The following is a 27,580-nucleotide window of genomic DNA, read 5'->3' on the forward strand; positions in this document are numbered from 1 at the left end:
GATGTCCTTGGGACACGGCATCTTTTCAATAGCATCAACTTTAGCTTTATCAACTTCAATGCCTCTTTCAGAAATTTTGTGCCCCAAAACAATACCTTCATTAACCATAAAGTGGTATTTCTCCCAATTCAAGACAAGGTTATTTTCTTCACATCTCTGCAAAACTCGATCAAGGTTGCTTAAGCAATCATCAAAAGAGGATCCATAAACGGAGAAATCATCCATGAATACCTCACATATATTTTCACAAAAATCAGAAAATATAGCCATCATGCATCTTTGAAAGGTAGCAGGTGCATTACATAAACCAAAAGGAATACGTCTATAAGCAAAAGTACCGAAAGGGCAAGTAAAAGTGGTCTTAGATTGATCATCAGCTGACACAGGTATTTGGGAGAAACCAGAATAACCATCTAGGAAGCAAAAATGTGTATGTTTGGATAATCTTTCTAGCATTTGATCAATAAAAGGTAAGGGGTAATGATCTTTTTAGTGGCCTTATTTAATTTGTGGAAATCAATTACCATCCTATAACCTGTAATAATTCTTTGCGGAATCAATTCATCTTTATCATTAGGAACTACAGTAATACCTCCCTTCTTAGGAACACAATGGACAGGATTTACCCACTGACTATCAGCAACGGGATAAATTATACATGCCTCAAGGAGCTTTAGTATTTCTTTTCTTACCATTTCTTTCATCTTAGGATTCAGCCGTCGTTGGTGATCAATAACTGGTTTGGCATCTTTTTCCAAATTTATTTTGTGTTGACATAGAGTGAGACTAATGCCCTTAAGATCATCAAGAGTATATTCAATAGCTGCATGGTGCTTCTTCAGAGTTTTCAATAATTTTTCTTCCTCCTTCTCTGAAAGGTTAGCACTAATAATAACAGGATATATATTCTTTTCATCAAGATAAGCATATTTAAGAGTATCAGGCAATGGTTTAAGCTCAAACACGGGATCACCCTTGGGTGGAGGAGGATCCCCTAAGATTTCAACAGGCAAGTTGTGTTTCAGAATAGGTCCCTGTTTAAAGAACACTTCATCTATTTCCCTTCTTTCTTTCATTCATATACATATCATTTTCATGGTCTAGTGAATATTGTTCTAAAGGATCACTAGGAGGTATGGCAATAGAAGCAAGACCAATAATTTCATATTTACTAGGCAATTCTTCTTCACGGTGTTGTCTATGAAATTTAGAAAAGTTGAACTCATGAGACATATCACCTAAACCAATAGTAAAAACAGCATTTTTGCAGTCTATCCTAGCATTAATAGTGTTTAAGAAGGGTCTACCAAATATAATGGGACAAAAGCTATCTTGTGGGGAACCAAGAACAAGAAAATCAGCAGGATATTTAGTTTTCCCACACAAGACTTCAACATCTCTAACAATTCCCATTGGTGAAATAGTATCTCTATTGGCAAGTTTAATGGTGACAACAAATTCTTCTAACTCAACAGGTGCAATATCATGCATAATTTCTTTGTATAAGTCAATAGGTATTGCACTAGCACTAGCACCCATATCACACAAGCCATGATAACAATGATCTCCTATTTTAACAGAAATAACAGGCATGCCTACCGCAGGTCTATGTTTATCTTTAGCACAAGGTTTAGCAATTCTAGCAGTTTCATCACAGAAATAAATAACATGCCCATCAATATTATCAGCCAAGAGATCCTTAACAATAGCAATATTAGGTTCAAAATTAACTTGCTCAGGAGGTGTATAGGTTCTAATATTGCTTTTACGAACTACAGTTGAAGCTTTAGCATGATCTTTTATCCTAACAGGAAAATGTGGTTTCTCAACATAAGTAGTAGGAATAACAGGATCATTATAAGTGACAGTCTTTTCTTCAACTTTAATAGGTGCAGCTACTTTTACTTCAATGGGAGGATGATATTTAAACCACTTCTCCTTAGGGAGATCAACATGAGTAGCAAAAGATTCACATAAAGAAGCCACTATCTCAGAGTCAAGTCCATATTTAGTGCTAAATTTACGGAAAACATCGGTATCCATAATTTTTTTAACACAATCAAACTTAGGTGTCATACCTGACTCCTTACCTTCGTTGAGATCCCAATTTTTAGAGTTGCATTTAATTCTTTCCAATAAATCCCATTTGAATTCAATAGTCTTCATCATAAAAGAGCCAACACAAGAAGTATCGAGCATGGTGCGGTTGTTATCAGAAAGCCGAGCATAAAAAATTTGAATAATCATTTCTCTTGAGAGCTCATGATTGGGGCATGAATATAACATTGACTTAAGCCTCCCCCAAGCTTGAGCGATGCTTTCTCCTTCGCGAGGACAAAAATTATATATATAATTACGATCACGATGAACAAGATGCATAGGATAAAACTTCTGATGAAATTCCAATTTCAATCGTTTGTAGTTCCATGATCCCATATCATCACATAGCCTATACCATGTCAATGTGTCTCCCTCCAAAGATAAAGGGAATACCTTCTTCTTGATAACATCATCGGGCATACCTGCAAGCTTAAATAATCCACAAACTTCATCCACATATATTAGGTGCTCATCAGGATGTAATGTTCTATCTCCTGTAAAAGGATTAGCTAGCAGTTTTTCTATCATACCCGAAGGAATTTCAAAGAAGACATTTTCATTTTTAGTAGGTTCAGTAGGTTGAGGAGCAACTCTTTGCTCTACTGGTCGGGGTGAAGATATCCCGAACAAGCCCCTCAGAGGATTACTTTCCATAGTAACAAGTGACAGTAAATTTCAGCACACTATATAAATTTTTCCTTACCAAATTTCACCTACCAAAGGCGCTTCACTCCCCGGCAACGGCGCCAGAAAAGAGTCTTGATGACCCACAAGTATAGGGGATCTATCATAGTCCTTTCGATAAGTAAGAGTGTCGAACCCAACGAGGAGCACAAGGAAATGATAAGCGGTTTTCAACAAGGTATTCTCTGCAAGCACTGAAATTACAAGGAACAAATAGTTTTGTGATAAGATAATTTGTAACGAGCAACAAGTAACAAAAGTAAATAAAGTGCAGCAAGGTGGCCCAATCCTTTTTGTAGCAAAGGACAAGCCTGGACAAATTCTTGTATATAGAAAAGCGCTCCCGAGGACACATGGGAATTATTGTCAAGCTAGGTTTCATCACGATCATATGATTCGCGTTTGGTACTTTGATAATCTGATATGTGGGTGGACCGGTGCTTGGGTGCTGTCCTTACTTGGACAAGCATCCCACTTATGATTAACCTCTATTGCAAGCATCCGCAACTACAACAAAAGTATTAAGGTAAATCTAACCATAGCATGAAACATATGGGTCCAAATCAGCCCCTTACGAAGCAACGCATAAACTAGGGTTTAAGCTTCTGTCACTCTAGCAACCCATCATCTACTTATTACTTCCCAATGCCTTACTCTAGGCCCAAATAATGGTGAAGTTTCATGTAGTCGACGTTCACATAACACCACTAGAGGAGAGACAACATACATCTCATCAAAATATCGAACGAATACCAAATTCACATGACTACTAATAGCAAGACTTCTCTCATGTCCTCAGGAACAAACGTAACTACTCAGAAAGCATATTCATGTTCATAATCAGAGGAGTATTAATATGCATATAGGATCTGAACATATGATCTTCCACCAAATAAACCAACTAGCATCAACTACAAGGAGTAATCAACACTACTAGCAACACACAGGTACCAATCCCAGACTTAGAGACAAGAATTGGATACAAGAGATGAACTAGGGTTTGAGAGGAGATGGTTCTGGTGAAGATGTTGATGGAGATTGACCCCCTCCCGATGAGAGGATCGTTGGTGATGATGATGGCGATGATTTCTCCATCCCAGAGGGAAATTTCCCCGGCAGAACAGCTCCGCCAAAGCCCTAGATTAGTTCCGCCAAGGTTCCGCCTCGTGGTAGCGGAGTCTCGTCTCGAAAGCTTGCTTATGATTTTTTTTCTCATCGAAAGACTCCATATAGCAGAAGATGGGCATCGGAGGGCCACCAGGGGGCCCACGAGGCAGGGGCGCGCCCAGGGGGTAGGGCGCGCCCCCACCCTCGTGGCCAGGGTGTGGCCCCCCTCTAGAACTTCTTGCGCTCAGCATTTTATATATATATTCTGAAAATGACTTCCGTTAAGTTTCTGGACTTTTGGAGATGTGCAGAATAGGTCTCTAATATTTGCTCCTTTTCCAGCCCAGAATCCCAGCTGCCGGCATTCTCCCTTTTTATGTAATCCTTGTAAAATAAGAGAGAATAGGCATAAGTATTGTGACATAATGTGTAATAACAGCCCATAATGCAATAAATATCGGTATAAAAGCGTGATGCAAAATGGACGTATCAACTATCATCAGGAAGATTAACTCCCAGCCGAGTCAAGTGGTTGTGGTACCCAGACATTCTGACTATATGTTCACTGATAGAACTATTCTCCTCCATTTTGCAGTTGTAGAACTTATTGGAGACTTCATATCTCTCAACCCGGGCATTTGCTTCAAATATTAACTTCAACTCCTGCAACATCTCATATGCTCCATGACGTTCAAAACGTCATTGAAGTCCCGGTTCTAAGCCGTAAAGCATGGCACACTGAACTATCGAGTAGTCATCAGCTTTGCTCTACCAGGTGTTCACAACATCTGGCGTTGCTCCTGCAGCAGGTTTGTCACCTAGCGGTGCTTCCAGGACGTAATTCTTCTGTGGAGCAATGAGGATAATCCTCAAGTTATGGACCCCGTCCGTGTAGTTGCTACCATCATCTTTCAACTTAGCTTTCTCTAGAAACGCATTAAAATTCAACGGAACAACAGCACGGGCCATCTATCTACAATAACATAGACATGCAAAATACTATCAGGTACTAAGTTCATGATAAATTAAAGTTCAATTAATCAAATTACTTAAGAACTCCCACTTAGATAGGCATCTCTCTAATCATCTAAGTGATCACGTGATCCATATCAACTAAACCATGTCCGATCATCACGTGAGATGGAGTATTTTTCAATGGTGAACATCACTATGTTGATCATATCTACTATATGGTTCACGCTCGACCTTTCGCTCTCAGTGTTTCGAGGCCATATCTGCATATGCTAGGCTCGTCAAGTTTAACCTGAGTATTCTGCGTGTGCAAAACTGCCTTGCACCCGTTGTATGTGAACGTTGAGCTTATCACACCCAATCATCACGTGGTGTCTCGGCACGACGGACTGTAGCAACGGTGCATACTCAGGGAGAACACTTGTATACCTTGAAATTTAGTGGGAGGTCATCTTATAATGCTACCGCCGAACTAAGAAAAATAAGATTCATAAAGGATAAACATCACATGCAATCAATATAAGTGATATGATATGGCCATCATCATCTTGTGACTTTGATCTGCATCTCCAAAGCACCGTCATGATCACCATCGTCACCGGCTTGACACCTTGATCTCCATCAAAGCATCGTTGTCGTATCGCCAACTATTGCTTCTACGACTATCGCTACCGCTTAGTGATAAAGCAAAGCAATTACATGGCGATTGCATTTAATACAACAAAGCGACAACCTTATGGCTCCTGCCAGTTGCCGATAACTGTGTTACAAAACATGATCATCTCATACAATAAAATTTAGCACATGTCTTGACCATATCACATCAACATGCCCTGCAAAAACAAGTTAGACGTCCTCTATTTTGTTGTTGCAAGTTTTACGTGGCTGCTACGGCCTGAGCAAGAACCGTTCTTACCTACGCATCAAAAAGCACAACACGGTATAGTGATTGCCTTTTGATCTTCAGAAAGAACCCTGTTCATTGAATCCGATTCAACTAAAGTTGGAGAAACTGACACCCACCAGCCACCTGTGTGGGAAGCACGTCGGTAGAACCAGTCTTGCGTAAGCGTACGCGTAATGTCGGTCTGGGCCGCTTCATCCAATAATACCGCTGAATCAAGAAACAACTAGTGACGGCAAGCAATATGTATATACCCACGCCCACAACTCCTTTGTGTTCTACTCGTGCATATAACATCTACGCATACACCTGGCTCTGACGCTACTGTTGGGGAACACAGTAATTTCAAAAAAAATCCTACGCACATGCAAGATCTAACATGGTGATGCATAGCAACGAGAGGGGAAGAGTGTTGTCCACGTACCCTCGTAGACCGTAAGCGGAAGCGTTATGACAACGCGGTTGATGTAGTCGAACGTCTTCACGATCAGACCGATCCTAGCACCGAAGGTACGACACCTCCACGATCTGCACACGTTCAGCTCGGTGACGTCCCGCGAACTCTAGATCCAGCTAAGTGTCCCACAAACTCTAGGTCCAACGACGGCGTGATGACGGTGATGATGAAGCTATCGGAGCAGGGCTTCGCCTAAGCACCACTATGATATGACTGGGGTAGATTATGGTGGAGGGGGCACCGCACACGGCTATGACAATGATCAACTTATGTGTCTATGGGGTGCCCCCTCCCCCGTATATAAAGGAGTGGAGGAGGGGGAGGTCCGGCCCTCTATGGCGCGCCTTAGGGGAGTCCTACTCCCACTGGGAGTAGGATTCCCCCCTTTCCAAGTAGGAGTAGGAGAGGAAGGAAGGAGGAGAGAGGGAGGAAGGAAAGGGGGGCCGCCCCCCCTCCCAATTCGGATTGGGCTTAGGGGGGCGCCCCCTCTTAGGTCGCCTCCTCCTTTCTCCCACTAAGGCCCAATAAGGCCCATACACTCCCCGGGGGGTTCCCGTAACCTCCCGGTACTCTGGTAAATGCCCGAACTCACCTGGAACCATTCCGAAATCCAAAGATAGTCATCCAATATATCAATCTTTATGTCTCAACCATTTTGAGGCTCCTCGTCATGTCCGTGATCATATCCGGGACTCCGAACTACCTTTGGTACGTCAAAACACATAAACTCATAATAACGATCATCACCGAACGTTAAGCATGCGGAGCCTACGGCTTCGAGAACTATGTAGACATGACCGAGACTCATCTCTGGTCAATAACCAATAGTGGAACCTGGATGCTCATATTGGTTTCTACATATTCTACGAAGATCTTTATCGGTCAAACCGCATAATAACATACGTTGTTCCCTTTGTCATCGGTATGTTACTTGCTTGAGATTCGATCGTCTGTATCATCATACCTAGTTCAATCTCGTTACCGGCAAGTCTCTTTACTCGTTCGGTAATGCTACATCCCGTAACTAACTCATTAGTTACATTGCTTGCAAGGCTTATAGTGATGTACATTACCAAGAGGGCCCAGAGATACCTCTCCGATACACTGAGTGACAAGTCCTAATCTCGATCTATGCCAACTCAATAAACACCATCGGATACACCTTGTAGAGCATCTTTATAGTCACCCAGTTACGTTGTGATGTTTGATAGCACACTAAGTGTTCCTCCGGTATTCGGGAGTTGCATAATCTCATAGTCATAGGAACATGTATAAGTTATGGAGAAAGCAATAGCAGTAAACTAAACGATCATCGTGCTAAGCTAACGGATGGGTCAAATCAATCACATCATTCTCTAATGATGTGATCTTGTTCATCAAATGACAACTATTTGTCCATGGTTAGGAAACTTAACCATCTTTGATCAATGAGCTAGTCAAGTAGAGGCATACTAGTGACACTATGTTTGTCTATGTATTCACACATGTACTAAGTTTCCGGTTAATACAATTCTAGCATGAATAATAAACATTTATCATGATATAAGGAAATATAAATAACAACTTTATTATTGCCTCTAGGGCATATTTCCTTCAGTTATCGCTTCGTGGGTTCTAGTAATAAATTTGGATTATCCTATGATTTTCAATCAGATTTTTTTGTTGCGGAGACCATGAAATATTTTTATATTAATAGAGTAGTTTTTTTGGAAGGACCCAAGGCCATATATTAAGCAGCACAAATCCTTACATAAACACCCATACAGAAAAATAAAATTACATTCAAGTTTTTGGTGATGCCGAAGTCTTCTTTCTCCTACATCCCCCGACGACACGTCCGGAGCATAGCTCGGCGCCGTCTCTGGGCCTCCGCATCAGTAGAGCAAACTATTTGAAAACCATGGGCTTGTAGAAGCAGCGGCCAGGAAGTCGTCGATACAGACCAGGAAGTCGTCCATACAGACCAGGAAGTCGTCGATACAAACTAGGAGACACCGGCGGGCACGATATATGAAGAAAATCGCCGCCTCGGAGAAGAAATCGCCAATAAGGGATTGTAAAAACTTTGAAGACCATGAATGTTGGTTGAATCTAAATGGATCCACCGGAAACCTAAGCCGACTGGATCATAATAGACGCGCTGAAGACATGGCTCCACACACCCTCCGCTGGTGATAAACACACTAACAGAACAAGGAAAGAGCGGGAAAAGCATTATTACTACAAGGGAATAGCATCGCCTCCTTGCCACCCCAAACCAAACTCAAAGACTCGCTAAAGAAAACCTGGAAAAAAAATCACCCATGCCATTGCATGTGTCTGGGTGCGATGTCGAGCTCGCGGACGTTGGGGACCATGCACTGACTCCCTCTTCTCCTATGACCTAGCCAGGTCGGGATGCCGTTGAAGATCACCTCATTGGCTTAACAACGCTGTCGTCGAGCATCGCCTGCTAACAGCCGCTGCCCACCCACGCATCACTGTCTCCATCCCGCAACCGCCCACCAGTTCATCCATACCAGCCTTCCGATGAGCAGCAACCTCCCCACCGCTGCAGTCGTCGAGTGGTTGGAACATATGGAGCACGGAGTTAGGTTCGTTCGACATCGTAGTGGATTATGCTAATTACAATTTATTTAATAAAAATTATCTATTTGGATGTATGTTTAACTAGATTATGTCTATTTTTATAATTTTTACACACATATACGCACATCATATCCCTATGAGCACCTTCAAGATACCGAGCCCACTCAACATCTTGAGGTTGACGAAGTCATCACAGGCGCCCCGTAGTCGACCGGTACGCCTCCTCTCACTGACCAAACATCGCCAGAAATCATGAAATAAATTCAGAAAAATGCGAGCACCAATGCCAAGTCTAGGACCTGAATTCTGTTGGGTTTGTTCCACCGCAAGAAACCTAACTACCTGAGCTACGATCAAAATAAAAGGTTAAGAAGTCATTTCGTGTTTCTGGTTAATAAATTTATATTACCCTATTGTTTTCCAGAGTGTTCACATGTAATAGATTAACCGCTAGATAAATATTTTTTCCTAAATAAAATCTAATACACTAGATAATAAGTAGAGCGAACCAACTTGTGATTCGATGGTTAAGAGGACAATGATATCCCCGGCCCACCATGGTTCAAGTCCCGGTGCTCGCATTTTCCTGGATTTATTTCAGATTTCCAGCGATGCACGTTAGGAGACGTTCCCGTCGACTATGAGGTGCCTACGGTGACTTCATAAAATCTCAAGATGATATGTCGGCTCAGTCTCTCGGTGCCGGTGTATAAAAACATGGGCATCTTATACCCTTGATTTATGCACAGGCAGTGGCAACCTTCCCGGCGTCAACAGCTTGTCGGAGGATGACACTTATGAAATCTCAAGACCTGGTCAACAAGACCGTGAAGAAGACCTCAAGGCAGGTGATCGAGAAGTACTAAGAAGTATTGAGAATCAAGATTACATCCGCCGGCAACCTCCACATCGGCAAGCTACATCCTGGCAAGCTCCGTGCCAGCAAACTTCCTTCCACCTTCCCACCGCTCCACCTCAGCGACCGGCTAGTCGCTTGTCAATAAGTGTCGAACGGGCAGGTGATTAGGTTAGGCTTGTCGGGGCACGTGTCAGCACGTCGCCTGAAGATCAACTTTATTGCCACCCTTCCCAGAAGCGTGGCGGTAGAATAAGAGGTTGCTCGACTGACGACACGGAAAGAGAGGAGCTCCCTTGCTGGGCTTCGTCCCCAACACGACACCTCACAACGCATTTATTACTTTTGTCCTTATCCGGCAGGGTTAGGTACGATTGCACTGTAGCCACTATTCAACATATGTAATTACTCTTTTTGCCATTGTAGTGACCCCATAGTCTATAAAAGGAGGTCCACGGCTATCTTTACAAATGTCAAAACCCGCCTCAATTACATTGCGTAGCCCGCACCTTGTCGGCAAGCTGCGCTCTCTTGTAACTTGAGCTCATACTCATCAATCCACTAAAGCAGGAGTAGCGTTTTACGCCTCATGGCGGCCCGAACCTAGATAAACTCTGTGTGTCTCTGCTGGATTTGCTCTTTGTGTTCGTTGATCCCCATAGCCAAACCGCAAAGGGACCTTTGCCGGTCCCATAGATTGTCGTGCCTCGACACTCGAAGGTGTTCAGGCCCTTCCCAGTGCTCCACCGTGGACAGGTGCTAAGCATGTCACATAAGCAAAAAAATGACATGGCACAACATTTAAGGAGGGGAGAGAGTACTTTGGTGACCCCAGAAAGAACCAATATCAAGCGCGAGAACCTAGACAAACCACTTAAATGAAACAATTTGGCCAATGCATGAAAGACTTTAGGTGCTAACTCATTAAATAAAGTGTGCTTAGCAACAACAAGTTAAGCACCTATGCATTGAGGAGTTGAGTTGCTAAGGTATTTAATGCACTTAGCACCTCATGTAAGCACCTTTACATTGGAAGAGGTCTCATAGGGTGTGCATGTGTGTGTTTATAGGGATCAGTGTATGCGCGTATTTATGAACGCTTTGCGTCTGTACTATGTTAAAAAATAATAATAAATAGACACTAACAACTTGATAGTGAACCCATGCAACAAAAACTTGATAGTAAACATAAATACGAGAACAACAAACACAATCTTAATGAAAGGAATATGGGAATGCTTACCTAAATATCCTTTCTAACAATTTTTCGGTAATTATGACCATTGGATTAACTGGTAGTTCACACATTTATATGAAACGGAATCTAATAGTAAAATCACTTTCATAATTTTGAGTGATAAGTTTGTACTCTTCTATTGTTTTCCCATCAGATTTCTCGCACGCGTAATAATAGTAACCTTCAGCTAAGCATCATAATAGATTACACTGATCAATTTATTTAGTCGGTCCTGGTTATTTATTTTCATTATTAATATTTTAATCAACTTTTAGAGATTTTACCATTAGTATATTTTGGTGGGTATTTTCTACAGCAGATTATAAGATATAAGTTTTATTTGAGAAATATTATAAAATAAGTTAGGAAGTCACATGAACTCTTAACGCAATAATGCAGCATCTAAGGGACCGAATGTGAAAACGACTCCCACAAGGAAGCAGCCCAACAAGAAGCAGCGACCGCTCCCCTCCTCCAACATTCGCCGCCGCCGCCACCTCGTCGCCGTCGTCCTCCCTTGGCAACCCCCAAGCCGTAAACTAAGCCCTTTTTAGTGTTTTCGCCCTCACTTTCGACGCCGCAGCCATGAACTCCGGCGCCACTGCCGCCGTAGCGCAGAACCGACGCACGCGCAGCCGTCCGCCGTCGGCCGCCTCCTCCCGCAAGTCAGATGATCCCTCCGCCGCTGTCGCCAACGGAAACGGGAAGGCCCCCTCCAAGCCCACCTCTCCCAACCACGTCGCGTAAGCGCCCGAACGCTTCCTCCCTTTTCTGCTGTTTACACCTCGATCCTGATTCCTCCTTTTGGCCGGGTGTGGGTTTTGTCAGAGGGGAGAGGACGGTCAAGAAGCTGCGGCTGTCGAAGGCGCTGACGATCCCGGAGGGGACGACGGTGTCAGAGGCGTGCCGGCGGATGGCGGCCAGGCGGGTCGACGCCGTGCTGCTCACCGACGTCAACGGCCTCCTCTCCGGCATTGTCACCGACAAGGTGATATGTTCTTTCTTGGAATCTTCCTTTGATGATTGCGCCGGTTGTCGTTTAGTTAGTGTTCGGAGCTTGAACGGTAGGATTCTTTAAGGTAACAGTGTACATTGCCTGTTTTGAACTGTACTCCACACCATAAAGATTGCTTGTGTCTGCAATTTTGCATTTGCATCGAGTGACTAGAGTAAGGCATGTTTAGGTTGGAAGTTATGTTCAGTTTATACAACTTTTAGTTTATGACCAACAATGTGTTTGTTCAGTTTCTTGTTTAATTGATGATGCTTCAGACTTGGAACTGATGGAAAAATGGTCAGTACAGTAGCAATGTTTTGTAAGCTCATGTGAGTCATCTTATTCTTTGAATAACACTGTATCAGCGTGTTCCACCCTATTTCTGGACTGATTCAGCAGTCTGTCTGACTGCTACATGTGAAAATGCTTATGATGTGAACAACCTGCTCTGTTTTTCCTTACCATCTGCCTTATGATGTAGGACATAGCCACAAGGGTTATTGCCGAGGGGCTGCGGGTTGAGCAAACAATCATATCCAAGATCATGACACGCAGCCCTCATTATGTCACAGCTGACACACTTGCTATCGAGGCACTACAGAAAATGGTCCAAGGTATATTTGAGCTACACTTTAAGTTACAGTATGCTCCAACTAACCATCACTGTGAGTGGTCGAATCAGTTGAAACTCACATCCTATAACTTGTAACATGTGTTGTCTTTTCTGAAGGTAATTCTGTTATATCATGATCAGTACAGTTCAGTTAATTATATTATACGTCTCTTTTCCAGTTGCCATAATTTAGTCCTTTTAAATACACAATTGACAACAAGATGGTTCAGCAGTTAAATCTGTTCCCTTGGTCAAGTCAAGTCATTGACCCTGTATTAACTATTTTATTTTTACTCCTCCAATTTTCTCTTTTCTTGCAATTTGTTAAATTTTAGCACTTTAACTTTTCAAAGTTTTCTTATTTTCGTCCCTTTTCCCCTTAAATCTTCTGTGGCTATATCTTTTCTATCAAGTTTCTCACCGCTTTCTTAAAAATTCATGTAGGATGTGCTTTATAGGTTTAGCTGCTACATAACTTCAACTCCTGATGCATTAGCATTTGAAAGCAGTAACTCTTAACAAGATGGATTGCAATTCAAAACAAATATCCTAAATGATTACAAAACTGACAAAGTTTAGTTTCTGAAAACCCTAATGATTTATCTATACGGATACCAAAGTTAAAACAAGCGCTAGGCGTCAATTGTGCGTTTTGCCACTGCCTTGCGCTTTTCTGTCCAAAGTGCACGCTTGAGCGCAATTATGCGCTAGGTGTTTGGCTATCGCCTAGAGCCTAGACACGCCTTTTTTAACTATGCTGACAACACAAACTGACATGTTAATAAAGAAGTAACAGAGGCACTAGAAATTCTCATCCTTACTGTTAGGGGAATCATTTGGTGTTTTTTCTTGTAGCAATTTAGAGCCACTTTACTAAATCTGTATATATCTGAAACTTCCGGTGGAAACGTGCTTAGTGATAGAACTAACTATGTTTATTCTTCTGCAAAATCTTCAAAAGGTGTTTCAAATGTGGTTGCATTTCTAGTTTTCTTTAGCTTTATGATGAGAGATGTGTATATATGTTGATGGTGATTGTGTTCGTGTTCTTCACATAAAGCTTACTTCCAGAGATGTTTGCGTCGACTCCTAGAAATTAATTTTGTACATTCTGGTTTTAGGGAAATTTAGACACCTTCCTGTGGTTGATAATGGTGAGGTTATTGCCATGCTGGACATTGCAAAATGCCTCTATGATGCAATATCAAGACTGGAGAAGGCAGCAGAACAAGGAAGTGCACTTGCAGCTGCTGTAGAAGGGGTTGAGCGCCAATTCGGTAGCAACTTCTCAGGTCTTGTGACTGCCAGCTAACTCTACTCCTTTGTTGTTATACATTGATGATACACAAGTAAGAAGTAATAGAACACATGACCTATATTCGTGAATAGTTAACAATATCCAGTTTATTTCAAACAAAAATTAAATCATTATCACGGAAAGTCTTCAAGTTTTTGACGTAAATATGTGTTCTTTTCTAAATAGATTGTTCTTGTCTACCAATTTTTTCATGAGCTGACCAAACTGATGTGACTTTTGTGGATACAGCTCCTTCCACTTTAATAGAAACTATAAGAGAACGGATGTTTAAACCTTCTTTGTCAACCATTATCACGGAAAGCACAAAGTACTTATCTGCTTTCTCTTGTTCATTTTTCTTGGTTATGTTGTAACAAAAAAAGTTAATTAGATGATGGGAGCTACCTCTTATGTCAATTTGCAGAGTAGCGATTGTTTCTCCTTCAGATCCTGTTTATGTAGCCGCCCAAAAAATGCGTGAACTACGTGTTAATTCAGTGGTTATAACTACCGGAAATTTGCTGCAAGGGATCTTTACGTAAGCATTCTCATATTTCTTTCATTAAACATTTGTCTGTTGTTTCCTTTTTATGTTTATTGTCGAGCTGTTAATGTATATGTTACTCTGAAATTCAGCTCAAAGGATGTGCTTATGCGTGTTGTGGCACAAAATCTTTCTCCCGAATTAACTCTAGTAGAAAAGGTTTCTTCTCCAGACTGATTTCTTATTTCAAAAGGTGGAAGGTTTATGCAACTCATTCTGGACTCACTGTTATTTACCATTTTCCTCAAGGTAATGACTGCACACCCTGATTGTGCTACATTGGACACGTCAATTCTGGACGCATTACATATAATGCATGATGGCAAATTCTTGCATATTCCTGTTGTTGATGGAGGTAAAGCCTTTTTGTTCTCAGCCTAGTAATACTAGCTGTTTGGTACTTATTGTTTTTTTTGTCTAACCTATTTTTCAATTTTCCATGTCAGATGGTAGAGTTGTTGCTTGTTTGGATGTTCTGCAACTTACCCAGGCAGCCATTTCTATGGTGTGTTCCCCTGCCCTCTACCCCTCCTCTATTACTGGAATATAGTTGCCTGAGGAATATTATTGTAACCTTGGTCCATCTAACATGCTCTGTCTGAAGGCTGAAGGAGGTTCTGGAGCTGCAAATGATGTAGCAAACACAATGATGCAGAAGTTCTGGGACTCTGCTCTTGCTTTAGAGCCTCCAGATGAGGAATTTGATAGCCAGAGGTTGGTTGATGCATCCTTTGTGATTTTCTTTTTCCGCTCAAAAATGTGATGCTTACCTGCATGATTTCATTGCTCAGTGAAATATCCTTAGTGATGCCGTCAGAGGTCGGAGATGGCAGGAGTAGCATTTATCCTGCTGCTGTTGGCAATTCTTTTGCCTTCAAGCTTCAGGACAAGAAGGGACGTATGCATAGATTTACATGCGGTGTGTACACACTTCATAGTTTGACAAGAGCTAGCTGTGGTGGCAGTGTACCGACTAACAACATTTTGTGTTTCATTGCTGCAGGTTCTGAGAGTTTAGATGAGCTTATGTCTTCTATAACACAAAGATTAGGCACTGGTGGTGAAAAGGGCCCAATTCAACTTTTGGTAAGCTTTATTTGATATATTTGTGTTTCTAAACTCTTGGCATTTTGAACGGAAGAGCTAGATGAGCAGTTCCTAATCCTCAATCTTGCATTTCTAATTGCTTTGATGGAACATTTTCTGTTATAATTGCAAGTAGAATTGAGGGCTTTTCATTTTAGAGGAAACCAAAACATAGTAATTAGTAGTAGCATAGGAATGCGATAGGATGGTAAAATGAGCTTTGACTAGGGGCTCATTCGGTTTGGAGGATTTCATAGGAAAACCATAGGAATGCAGATTCCAGAGGAAAGTTCCATGTGGATGCATTAGTTTTGTATATGAAACGAGCACATGAATTCCTTGGGAATACTATTCATTCCTATGGTTATGGAGGAAACTATACGTCTAGTCAAAGCTATTCTCCTTCCGAAGACACCTGTACGTAGTTGCCAACTTGACGTCACCATTGAGTATAATTTGAATGTATTCGAGATCCTACATAGTAATACAAAATGGTTCCTGTAACTAGTGGACTAACACCAAGAACCGCCTTGAATAACATCAGCTATCTTGAGTGGTACTGCTAGCTACTTAGTCCCATGAATGAATGTATTCTTAATTGTAGAGCACTCGCTCACTTGCAGTTGCAGCTACCTTAGCCTGTATTCTACACTATACTACATCCAAACTGCAGTAGCAATAAGATTTTGATTCTGATGTTCTATGCAGTATGACGATGATGAAGGCGATAGGGTGCTGCTTACTACAGATTCTGATCTTGCCGGTGCTGTTCTCAATGCCAAATCATCCGGATTGAAGGTATTTCCTTTCTCTGACTTAGAACCCATTTGCCTGCTTAAAATGCCGCTATTTTGCTATTACTCTCAGCACAAGCATCCGGAGATTCCTTTACCACTTTGTCATGGCCAGATGTGTCAGTCTTTTGCTTGTCTCCTATGCCTCATTGTAGTGGAGCTTGGACTTGCAGGTCCTGAGGTTGCACGTTGACAACTCGGATTCCAGTTCTGAAGTTAAAAAGCAATTGCCGGAGCTAGTGCCTCTCCAAAAAAGTCAGTTGATGCCTGCTCATTACGGGCTAATGGCTGGCGCTATTGCCCTGACAGGCGTCGTGCTCGTGGTTTACTTGAAGCGCTCAAAAGTGTGAGTTCTGGGAGGCACACTTAACTCCAATCCTTACCTCTGTGACTAACGTCTCTCAGAAGACTCAAACGCCCCGGCACTTCAGCTGGCCAAGGATGAAGAACTGAACCCCTCACAAAAGACAAAGAAAAAGAATAAGGAAAAGAATGAAGAACTGAAGATCATGGGCTATACACCAGATGCACCGAAGTCCAGAAAGTAATCAGCTGACCATCTCAATTTTTTGCATAAATGAGTTTAGTTATATACCGGGAAGGAAGCACGAAACTATTGAGTTTAGTTATACTGGGAAGGAAGCACGAAACTATGATATATATTTTCAGTTCATTTTAGTTCCATGAATGCGGTGAAACATGTGCCTTTTGTAACCATCTCTACCACAAATCCGGTGAGGGGTTATTTCCCAAACAATCACTGGACATATTTTCTGAGATGAGGTGGACATATTTATGTCCAGTGTGGTTGACTACTGAGTATGCGTCTTATACATGTTTGAAAAGTTAGGTCGCAATGTGGGGAGGCAACCATTGTCAGATTCTGGAGGATGACCGCGATGGTACGTATACCATTGTGCTTATCCTCCACAATTTATTGTGCAAAATCAAATGAGTCATCACCTCCCACAATGTCTCGAGATCTTACATAATTGCAATTGACGTTGTTTTGAGATAATTGCATGTCAAATCCATAAGTTATGTGATGCCACTACTTTCATAGTGGGTTCTTTGGTATGACCTTTGTATTGCTCGTACAATCCTAACAGGCAATTCTTCTATTGTCAGTGCATGCAATTGACGGAACCTGGCATACCGGGAAAGCCTGTTGCTTCTTCAAGTGCCAAAGTCTTGGTTGTGTGTGCTTGACATTTGCTTTTCTCAAGTACTCTGGTCCAAACAGTCGCACCAATGCAGTGACAAATCTCACAGTTGCGTCAATGCATGTGATCTCTCCCATCTGGACATACTCATCAATGGTGTCTGCAGTTGTACCATATACAATCATCCTCATAGCAGCAATGCATTTCTAGAGAGGAGAGAACCCGTGTAATCCTTCTTCACCGTGAAGTAAATGTCATATTCCTTCACACCCTCCACTATGTGCAATAACACACGCTTGTGCATCAAGTAGCGATGCTGAAAGAAGCCCTCATTATATATTAGATTGGCTTTAAAATAGTCATCGTAGAGATCGACATGACCCTTTGCCCTATTTCGACTAACATTTTTCCCGCCCAGCATCGAACCCTTGTAGTTGAGAACATGCTACTCTCCCTTCTCTATTGCTTTGAGGATGCTCATCATCATCAACTCGTATTCGTCGCCACCGCCTTCCGATGATGATGAATTGAAGACCTCGTTGTAAATAAATGCATCATCTGAGTTCATTGTGTGTCCCTACAAATTTGTAATGACCTAGAGGGTCAAAAATCTATTCGGGCATTTGGTGAGCAGGTGGTGTACGCGTTGTATGGTGGTGGCCGGGCGGACTAGGACATACCGACGTGGCACCTGAGGCGGAGTCCATATCCCTGTAAGGTGCTTCGAGTGGAGGCAGGACTAGGGGTGACGAGCAAGTCAGGGAGGGGGGGGGTCGGTGCTTGCGGGACCAGGGGCTGGACAAGACATAGGAGGAAAGGATGAAGAGAGCAGGTCATGGGGGCGATTGGGTGGTATTAGGGTGGGCCGACATGTTGGATCTGACGTGGTGGATGTGTCTGGACAACTCCATATATGTCTCACACTTGGGTTAAGTTTGGGTTGGTCCAGATAGTTTGAACAAATGGGTGGCGTTTGGGGAGGCATGTTGTGCTGGGTTTGGGGCAGTTCGTGTTGGAAATCGTTGCATGGAAAACAAAACAAAAATACGCACACACAATGATCTATCAATGGAGATGCATAGCAACGAGGGGGAGAGTGTGTCTACGTACCCTCGTATACCGTAAGCGGAAGCGTTTCTCAACGCGGTTGATGTAGTCGAACTTCTTCACGCTTCAACCGATCAAGTACCGAACGCACGGCACCTTCGCGTTCTGCACACGTTCAGCTCGGTGATGTCCCTCACCTTCTTGATCCAGCAAGACGTCGAGGTAGTAGATGAGTTCCGTCAGCACGACGGCGTGGTGATGGTGATGGTGAAGTGATCCTCACAGGGCTTCGCCTAAGCACTACGAAAATATGACTGGGGGTGTAAACGGTGGAGGGGGGCGCTGCACACGGCTAAACAATTGTCTGTCCTATGCTAGCCCCCCCCCCCCCCCCACACACACATATATATAGGTGGGAGGGAGAGGGGAGGCTGCCAGGAGGCGCCCTAAGTAGGCCGAATCCTACTTGGGGTCCTCCCAAGTAGCCGCCCCCTGCCTTATTTGTTGGAGGGGGAACGAAAGAGGGGGAGGGGGAAAAGAAGGGGGATCCTATTCCCTTTCTTTCCTTTCCTCCTTCCCCTTTCCTTCTCCACCTTGGCCGGCCCATATGGGGGGCGCACCATCCCCTTGTGGCTGGTGGGTTTCCCCTCTTGACCCATAAGGCCCATATCTTTTGCCAGGGGTGCCCGAAATCCTTTCCGGTGACCCGATAAGTACTCGGTACTCCCCGAAACACTTATGGTGTCCGAATACTATCGTCCTATATATCAATTTTTACCTCTTGATCATTTCAAGACTCCTCGTCATGTCCATGATCTCATCCGGGAACCCGAACAATATTCGGTCACCAAAACACATAACTCATATAATACTATATCGTCATCGAACGTTAAGCGTGCGGACCCTACGGGTTCGAGAACTATGTAGACATGACCGAGACACCTCTTTGGTCAATAACCAATAGCGGAACCTGGATGCCTATATTGGCTCCTACATATTCTACGAAAGATCTTTATCGGTCGAACCGTTATGACAACATACGTAATTCCCTTGTCCATCGGTATGTTACTTGCCCGACATTCGATCGTTGGTATCTTCATACCTAGTTCAATCTCGTTACCGGAAAGTCTCTTTACTCGTTACGTAATACATCACCTCGTGACTAACTCCTTAGTCGTTTGCTTGCAAGCTTATGATGTGTATTACCGAGAGGGCCCAAAGATACCTCTCCGATACTCGGAGTGACAAATCCTAATCTCGATCTATGTCAACTCAACAAACATCTTCGGATATACCTGTAGAGCATCTTTATAATCACCCAGTTACGTTGTGACGTTTGATAGCACACAAGGCATTCCTCCGGTATCCGGGAGTTGCATAATCTCATAGTCGAAGGAATATGTATTTGACATGAAGAAAGCAATAGCAATAAAACTGAATGATCATAATGCTAAGCTAACGGATGAGTCTTGTCCATCACATCATTCTTCTAATGATGTGATCCCGTTATCAAATGAACTCATGTCCATGGTTAGGAAATCTTAACCATCTTTGATCAACGAGCTACTCTAGTAGAGGCTCACTAGGGACACGGTGTTTGTTTATGTATTCACACATGTATTAAGGTTTTCGATCAATACAATTCTAGCATGAATAATAAACCTTTATCATGAATAAGAAAATATAAAATAACAACTTTATTATTTCCCCCAGGGCATATTTCCTTCAGTTCGAACAATCCACACAAAGGGATGTTTGGAAGGCTCGTAGGTTGATATTTTTTTTATCCATGTGGTATCTGAGCGGATATATGGGGTGGGTACGGGGACTGTCCTTGGAGATGCTCTAAGGGCATCTCCAACGGCGACCCTCAAACTGGCCCCAACCGTCCAGACGTGTTGTGCCATGCAACGTGGGTCTATATCAGTCTACAGGGCGGTCCGGACATACTTTCTCCTGCAAACCGAAGACAAATATGGTGGGACTTTGCGGGCGTCTAGACAGCACCCACGCCCGCTTCTGACAGCCATGGCCCACCCAAACTCCTCCTTCCTCGCCCGCGCACATTGTTGCCTCACGCCAGCTACCCGCATCCGTGCCGCTGTAGAGCGATTGCTCCACATTGAACACGTCTCAGGGCGGACGCGACCTTTCACTGTCTCCACCATTCAAGCGGTGCGCTGGCCGAGAGCACTGCCCGCTGCACCGTCGGTAGAACACGCCTCCTCGTCACATTTAAGCACCTCCATTAAACCTGTGTGGAAGCCGAGAAACCTACTCCGGCCACACGTCCGTCCACGAGCGGGCGACATTAAACACAACGTCGAACAAGCTCCTCCCGTCCACCCGCTATTAAAGGAGGCCAGATGCCAGGCAAGAATCGCACCACTCCGCCACTCCCCATCTCCTCCTTCCACCCTTTAGATGGCATCCGACGAGCAAGAAGAGTAGTTCTCCAGCATAAAAGCTGGCTAGGTGACCCACCGAGCCCGCCCGATACAAGCGAGGCAGCTCGTTGCTCCACCTCCCTCGCCCAGCTCGACGCAGCAAGATGTCGCTCCAAGCCAGCAACACCGTGGCACGGGCATCGTCGTTGTCATGGACGACACCGCGCCGTACCACGCCTCCCGTGCTTGCGACAGTGCCATTGGCCGTCAACGCACGCGTAACTGCGCCTTGCCAGCAGAGAAAGAAACCGTCTGCGCAGAGATCGACGAGTTAGTGGCCAGCGCATCCACTGCCAGCATCGAGGGAAAGTAGAACACGGGAGGCCGCCGCCGCTTGGGTCCCAGGAAGGCCACCGTCGGTGCGTCGCCCGTTTGTACAGCCGGTGACCTATCCTGTCTTTATCTCAGACCATCGCCGACCCCCGCCTGGGCTCCACGGAAGCGGATGAGCCTCCCTTCCCCTTCGGCTGAAGCACCCTCTTTGCCACTCCGATGAGCGACACAGCTGGATATAGGGAAGATACGGGGGAAGAATATACCTCCGGGGCTCCCGACAGTCTGATGAGCGGGCTGCCGGACATGGGGAAGACAAAGGAATCCGTTGCGGCCGGCCGTAGGCTAGTGTAGTGTATTCGTGTCGTGGAAGTGGAGCTCCGCGCGATCGTACATGCACATACTTTTACCTTTTTAGTTAAAATATGTCCAAGATATAAATGTTTTCATTCGGTTTGTATGAAATCCGGCGTGTTTGCACGAATTTCATTCGGTTGGTTAGGAATGGTGTTGAAATGTATGCGGGCAGCATTGGATGGCTGCCTCCCGAATCCGTGTCCGCGGACGATCCGTCCGCAGACATGGATGCGATAGGAAATTTACGGATCGCCGTTGGAGATGCGCTAACCACCCTTTTCTCTATTTATGTTTTCTCCGTTTCAAGCTTTATAAAAAGACACAGAATTCATGTATGAATCATGAAAAATGTTCCGAGCTCCTTGATGTGCATGTTGCTACCCCGGTTCATTTTAGTTTATGACAAGAAAGCGTTGCACAATTCTATACTCCAGTTCATTTTCACCATCTACCAAAGATTTAGCAGTTCCAGGACAATGGTACCAACAAACTATACTGCAAAAGGTGGAGTTTGTTGTCGCTCATTATTACTCTGATTTAGTGCCATTGATTGAACAATTATGGATGTGGTACCTTGTGGCATACTTATGACAACAAGAGATACACTACCGGTGGTGGTGGTGGTGGTGGTGGCTGGTGGGACGAAAGCTGAAAGACCAGATTTATACTACCCGTTTAGGCGTTTACCGGAAATGAAGTCAAATCCATCAATAGTTGAAAGGAAAAAACAGGAAGCGTCGTCCAGCTCAACGCACCACTAGAAAGCCCAGCGTTTTGTGATCGATCGATGTACGCACATGGAATTAGTGATGTAGTACTTCCATTCCTAAATATAAGATGTTTGGGCAGTTTAAATTTCCCAAACGTCTTATATTTAAAAACAACGAGAGATACACTACCGCACCGGCGGTGGTGGGACGGAAGCTGAAAGACCAGCCTACTGGAAATGAAGTCAAGATCCAGAAAAAAAGCTAAAAGGAAACGCTCTACATTCAAGATCTCCTAGGAGCATAGGATGCTGGGCGGGCTAGGAGGGTTCTTCAAGCTCTCTATTCAAGAGAAAAACTAAAAGTTAAGTATCGGTTGTTAGCTTGTGTATGAAGCCTAGCTAGGAGAGAGGCTACTTTTCATATCTCCTCCTTCCTCGTGAGCACAAAATTAAACAAGGAGAGGTTTCTTGGTCCAATGGCAATGACACGACAAGAGGAGTATGACACAAGCTACTACCTTAGCTTACACATGAACCAAAGAGGGCACGCATAACAAACCGGTAGCGACCTAGAGATATGGGAGATGTGCAAGGATACCATGAATTTAATACGGTGGCAAACGTGGGTGTGAAATAAGCAATGATGCTGTTTTCCACTCTCATCTTTCCTCGCAGGTGTTGCTTGTGCGGCGGTGCTGCGGGCTCGTTCTGGCTCCGAGTTGTGCCGGCGTCGAATTCGGCGATCCTCCATGGTGTTGCATGATTGTGATGTCTTTCTGCTTAGTTCGGTGTGGTCCTCTGTTGATGAATACGAATGGAGCCACGGCTCGGTCTCCAAGTGGCTAGGCTCCTATCCGGGATCTCTTGAGGTAGCGAGGAATAAGACTATGGATGAAATCTTTGATTCGATGAGGGTTACCGATGATGTTGGTGCTTGAGGGTGTATTTCTCCTCCTTGAAGGCACTTTGAAGAGTCCTTCCTCAACATTGGACCATGCGAGAAACGTTGAAGGCTGTTGGCATGGCTGGATCATTACCCACAATTCGGTGGGGCGGTCTAGAAAGGGTCTGGGCGGAATCTTTGTGGCCGATGCTGGTCGTTGACGACGCCAATAGTTGTCATTCTTCTTCGTGAAGACGTCTCCGAAGTTCTTGCTCTCAATCACTCTCGATAGTGGTGGCCGGTTTAGGTTTTCATAGGTGTTGTGTTTTTTCTCCTCTGTCTTTTTTTATGGTGTGGTTTTCGACCTAGTTTTCCTTATAGACCGGATCACACTGTGCAGTATCTACTTTTTTATCTATATGAAATATGTAGGAGCACTGCTTTCTAACGAGGTTCCGTAAAAAATATCCCCATATACTCTGGGGTTGAAAGATTTCCATTAGATGTTTTGTTGTATTTTATACAAAGAGGTTAATTAGTTAGCTTTGTAGGATTATTATTTTAGTCTGAAAAGAGGTTTTTGCCTCATCAAAGGAACACGTGTTACCATTTTTCTTGATAGCTTTATCACACTCTAGTTTCATGGCAAAAGGTTTTTATTTGTTTGTGTTTTGCTTGTACCGTTCTAATAATTGTTGTTGTGACTGCGCCTTTTTGTTTGTCCTTTTGTGTAGTGTGATGTAGAACTTTGTCCGGTCTGTTAGTATTGCGTCAATGGTCGGTTTCATCGGTTTTTGCCCAATTTTTCAGAAATTAACTGGGCAGTGTTTTTCTTCTTAATCATTGAGGCAAATCTTTTCCTCTATTTTCAAAAAAGAACTTTGTTTTGCACATATGTGTGCATGTAATATTACAATTATATGCACTGCTACCATATTTTTTTATATAGTACAAATATTTTAATTTATTGTAATCGTACATCAACCTTATCCAAATGTCACTTTATGCCTAAAATGAGAGCACATGGAAAGAAAAACTCGACTTTAAGGAAACCAACCCCGAGGCATTGCTTTTTAGGGCATCTTCAATGCTGTCCAAACTGGACACCATATTTGACCGCGGACATTAATGCGGGAGCCGGCTATCCAACCATAGCCGCATACATTTTAAATTGGATTTCAACTAACCCGATGATTTTCATCAAACATGACGAAATTTATCGAAATTTGGATAGAAAATAGCACAAATTAATCATAAATAGCATGCAAGTATGTCTTGTACAACAATAGTACAAATTCAACGAGATTAACCGGATGATCAATAAGTGTTTCATGGATGGATCATGTTGCCCTACACATACCGCCCCTTGAGTTTTATTCAACAATGTATGTGCGTGAATGGTCTACCCTCTGACCTGTAGTACGTCACGATAGCGCATGCAGGCTACACAATGTGTACAACAACGAATGAATCAATCAACATGTAGAGTAAGAAGAAGCAAAACTTACGATCTCCATGGTTACCGCGTGCAACGCACAATGGTCACATTGCCACCAGCCGGTCAATCGCGCCAAAAACGTCATGACAGAGTTCTGGATGACGTACTATTGGTATGCTAACGACTTGACATTACGTTCATGGATGATGTGCATGTCATAAAGTGCAATGTGCTTTCGCACATAAACAAACCATGCACCCGCTGACAAAGGTCCCCCTTCTACTCCTCCCTACGAAGTCAGCAGATACAGGCAACCACACATCGCACAACAAATCATCCTCCTTCTGTGAGTACCCTGCCATCCTTCTTACTCTAAAAAATGACATGAAGTTTGAAAATATGCTCAATGGCATTTGACCGAACACCTACCGGGCGTGCTGTCCGCCATGGACGACATCGACAGGGGGACAGAAGGTATGTGGTTCTGGATGTATCTTGGGTGAACGACACAGTACTACAAGGCGAGCGGGTGCGTGGGTGGGGGCTGTAGAAGTTCGGCAATGCCTGGGCAGCGGCCAACGAAGTACAAAGGCGGCGGCTGGCGAGTAGGGTGTGGATGCAAAGCAAGGGCGAGCCGGACGGAGTGTGCTACTTCTTGAATTTGCGTTGGTTTTTCCCTTGAAGAGGAAAGGGTGATGCAGCAAAGTAGAGATAAGTATTTCCCTCAGTTAGAGAACCAAGGTATCAATCCAGTAGGAGACAACGTACGAAACACCTAATACCTGCACAAACAATCAAACAACTTGCACCCAACGTGATAAATGGGTTGTCAATCCCTTCATGGTTACTTGCAAAAGTGAGATCTGATAGAGATAGATAAAACTAAACAAATGATAAAGTAAATATTTTTGGGGTTTTTGGTTTATAGATCGAAAAGTAAAAGATTGCAAAATAGTAAATCGGAAACTTATATGATGGAAAATAGACTCGGGAGCCATAGGTTTCACTAGAGGCTTCTCTCAAGATAGCAAATAATACAGTGGATGAACAAATTACTGTCGAGCAATTGATAGAAAAGCGCAAAGTTATGACGATATCTAAGGCAATGATTATGAACTATAGGCATCACGTCCGTGTCAAGTAGACCGAAACAATTCTGCATCTACTACTATTACTCCACACATCGACCGACTCCTGCCTGCATCTAGAGTATTAAGTTCATGAAGAACAAAGTAACGCATTAAGTAAGATGACATGATGTAGAGAAATTAACTCAAGCAATATGATGAAAACCCCATCTTTTTATTCTCAATGGCAACAATACAATAAGTGCCTTGCTGCCCCTACTGCCACCGGTAAAAGACACCGGAAGATTGAACCCAAAGCTAAGCACTTCTCCCATTGCAAGAAAAACCAATCTAGTTGGCCAAACCAAATCGATGGTTCAAAGAGAATTACAAAGATATCAAATCATGCATATAAGAATTCGGAGAAGATTCATAGATAAGCTGATCATAAATCCACAATTCATCGGATCTCGACAAACACACCGCAAAAGAATATTACATCGGATAGATCTCCAAGAACATCGAGGAGAACATGGTATTGAGAATCAAAGAGAGAGAAGAAGCCATCTAGCTACTAGCTATGGACCCGTAGGTCTGTGGTAAACTACTCACGCTTCATCACAAGGGCAATAGAGTTGATGTAGAAGCCCTCCGTGATCGAATCCCCCTCCGGCAGGATGCCGAAAAATGCCCCTAGATGGGATCTCATGGGTACAGAAGGTTGCAGTAGTGGAAAAGTGTTTTCGTGGATGCCTCTGGTGGTTTGGGAATATACATATATATATATAGGTGAAAGAATTATGTCAGAGGAGTCGCGAGGGGCCCACAAGGTAGGGGGCGCGCCCTACCCCCTTGGGTGCGCCCTCCACCCTTGTGGCCGCCTCGTGGCTCCTCTGACTTTAACTCCAAGTCTCATGTGTGTCTTCTGGTCCAAGAATAATCATCGCGAAGGTTTTATTCTGTTTGGACTCCGTTTGGTATTCCTTTTCTGCGAAACTCAAAAACAAGGAAAAAACAAAAACTGGCACTGGGCTCTAGGTTAATAAGTTAGCCCAACAATAATATAAAATAGCATATTAATGCATATAAAACATTCAAAACAGATAATATAATAACATGGAACAATAAAAAATTATAGATACGTTGGAGACGTATCAGAGTGGAAGAAAATGAGACTGGGAGGGAGGATTTGAGTGGGTCTGGGGTGTAGGAGTCCTACGTGGCGGCTATCCAGACTCCCGCAAAGCCCCCTCCCCAGTTTGCTTTCAATTTGCGGGAAAATGGAAATCCAAACCGCTTCGGTATGGATGGTAGAATGGGTTCGTACAACTCGGTCCGAACTGATGCAGGCGTTTTGAGAGTCGATGTTGGAGATACTCTTAGGTCATTGTTCGGGAACGTAGCATGCAATTTCAAAAAAATTCCTACAATCACGCAAGATCTATCTAGGAGATGCATAGCAACAAGAGAGGGAGAGTGTGTCCACGTACCCTCGTAGACCAAAAGCGGAAGCGTTAGTTTAACGCGGTTGATGTAGTCGAACGTCCTCTCGATTCAACCGATCAAGTACCGAACATACGGCACCTCCAATTTCTGCACACGTTCAGCTCGATGACGCCCCTCGAACTCTTGATCCAGTAAAGTGTCAAGGGAGAGTTCCATCAACATGACAGCGTGGTGATGGTGAAGTGATCCACATAGGGCTTCACCTAAGAACTAGGACAATATGACTGGAAGGGTAAACGGTGGAGGGGGGCGCCACACACGGCTTGGAACAATTGATGTGTGTTAGAGCCCCCCTCCCCCGCCCCCGTATATAAAGGAGGGAGAGGGGAGGAGGCCGGCCTAGGGGCGCCCCAAGTGGGAGGAGTACCACTTGGGCTCCTAGTCCAATTCGCCCCCCTTCCTTTTATCGGAGGGGGAAAAGGGGAAGGAGAGGGAGAAGGAGAAGGAAAGGGG

The 27,580-nt window shown here is 43.7% G+C and overlaps 1 protein-coding gene across 1 annotated transcript; it reads left to right on the forward strand.

Annotated features, from left to right (window-relative positions):
* Nucleotides 1-11,306: 11,306 nt before the first annotated feature.
* Nucleotides 11,307-17,052, forward strand: LOC125550953 (CBS domain-containing protein CBSCBSPB3). Its single transcript, XM_048714088.2, has 14 exons — nucleotides 11,307-11,649; nucleotides 11,735-11,894; nucleotides 12,385-12,517; nucleotides 13,638-13,808; nucleotides 14,063-14,141; nucleotides 14,238-14,351; nucleotides 14,450-14,516; nucleotides 14,607-14,712; nucleotides 14,804-14,862; nucleotides 14,962-15,071; nucleotides 15,149-15,276; nucleotides 15,361-15,443; nucleotides 16,152-16,241; nucleotides 16,411-17,052. The coding sequence occupies exons 1-14, from the start codon at nucleotides 11,492-11,494 to the stop codon at nucleotides 16,585-16,587; spliced, it is 1,635 nt and encodes a 544-aa protein (XP_048570045.1). The 5' UTR covers nucleotides 11,307-11,491; the 3' UTR covers nucleotides 16,588-17,052.
* Nucleotides 17,053-27,580: the final 10,528 nt, after the last annotated feature.

Source organism: Triticum urartu, chromosome 4A (assembly GCF_056163025.1).
Source record: "Triticum urartu cultivar PI428250 chromosome 4A, HENAU_Tu73, whole genome shotgun sequence".
Lineage (NCBI taxonomy): Eukaryota > Viridiplantae > Streptophyta > Magnoliopsida > Poales > Poaceae > Triticum > Triticum urartu.

Bases quoted from the DNA above. Each gene is read 5' to 3' on its own strand.
- LOC125550953 (XM_048714088.2), top strand. From the start codon at position 11,492: ATGAACTCCGGCGCCACTGCCGCCGTAGCGCAGAACCGACGCACGCGC. The intron at 14,142-14,237 runs GTACTTATCTGC...GTCAATTTGCAG, and splicing joins ATTATCACGGAAAGCACAAA to AGTAGCGATTGTTTCTCCTT. The intron at 14,352-14,449 runs GTAAGCATTCTC...TCTGAAATTCAG, and splicing joins TTGCTGCAAGGGATCTTTAC to CTCAAAGGATGTGCTTATGC.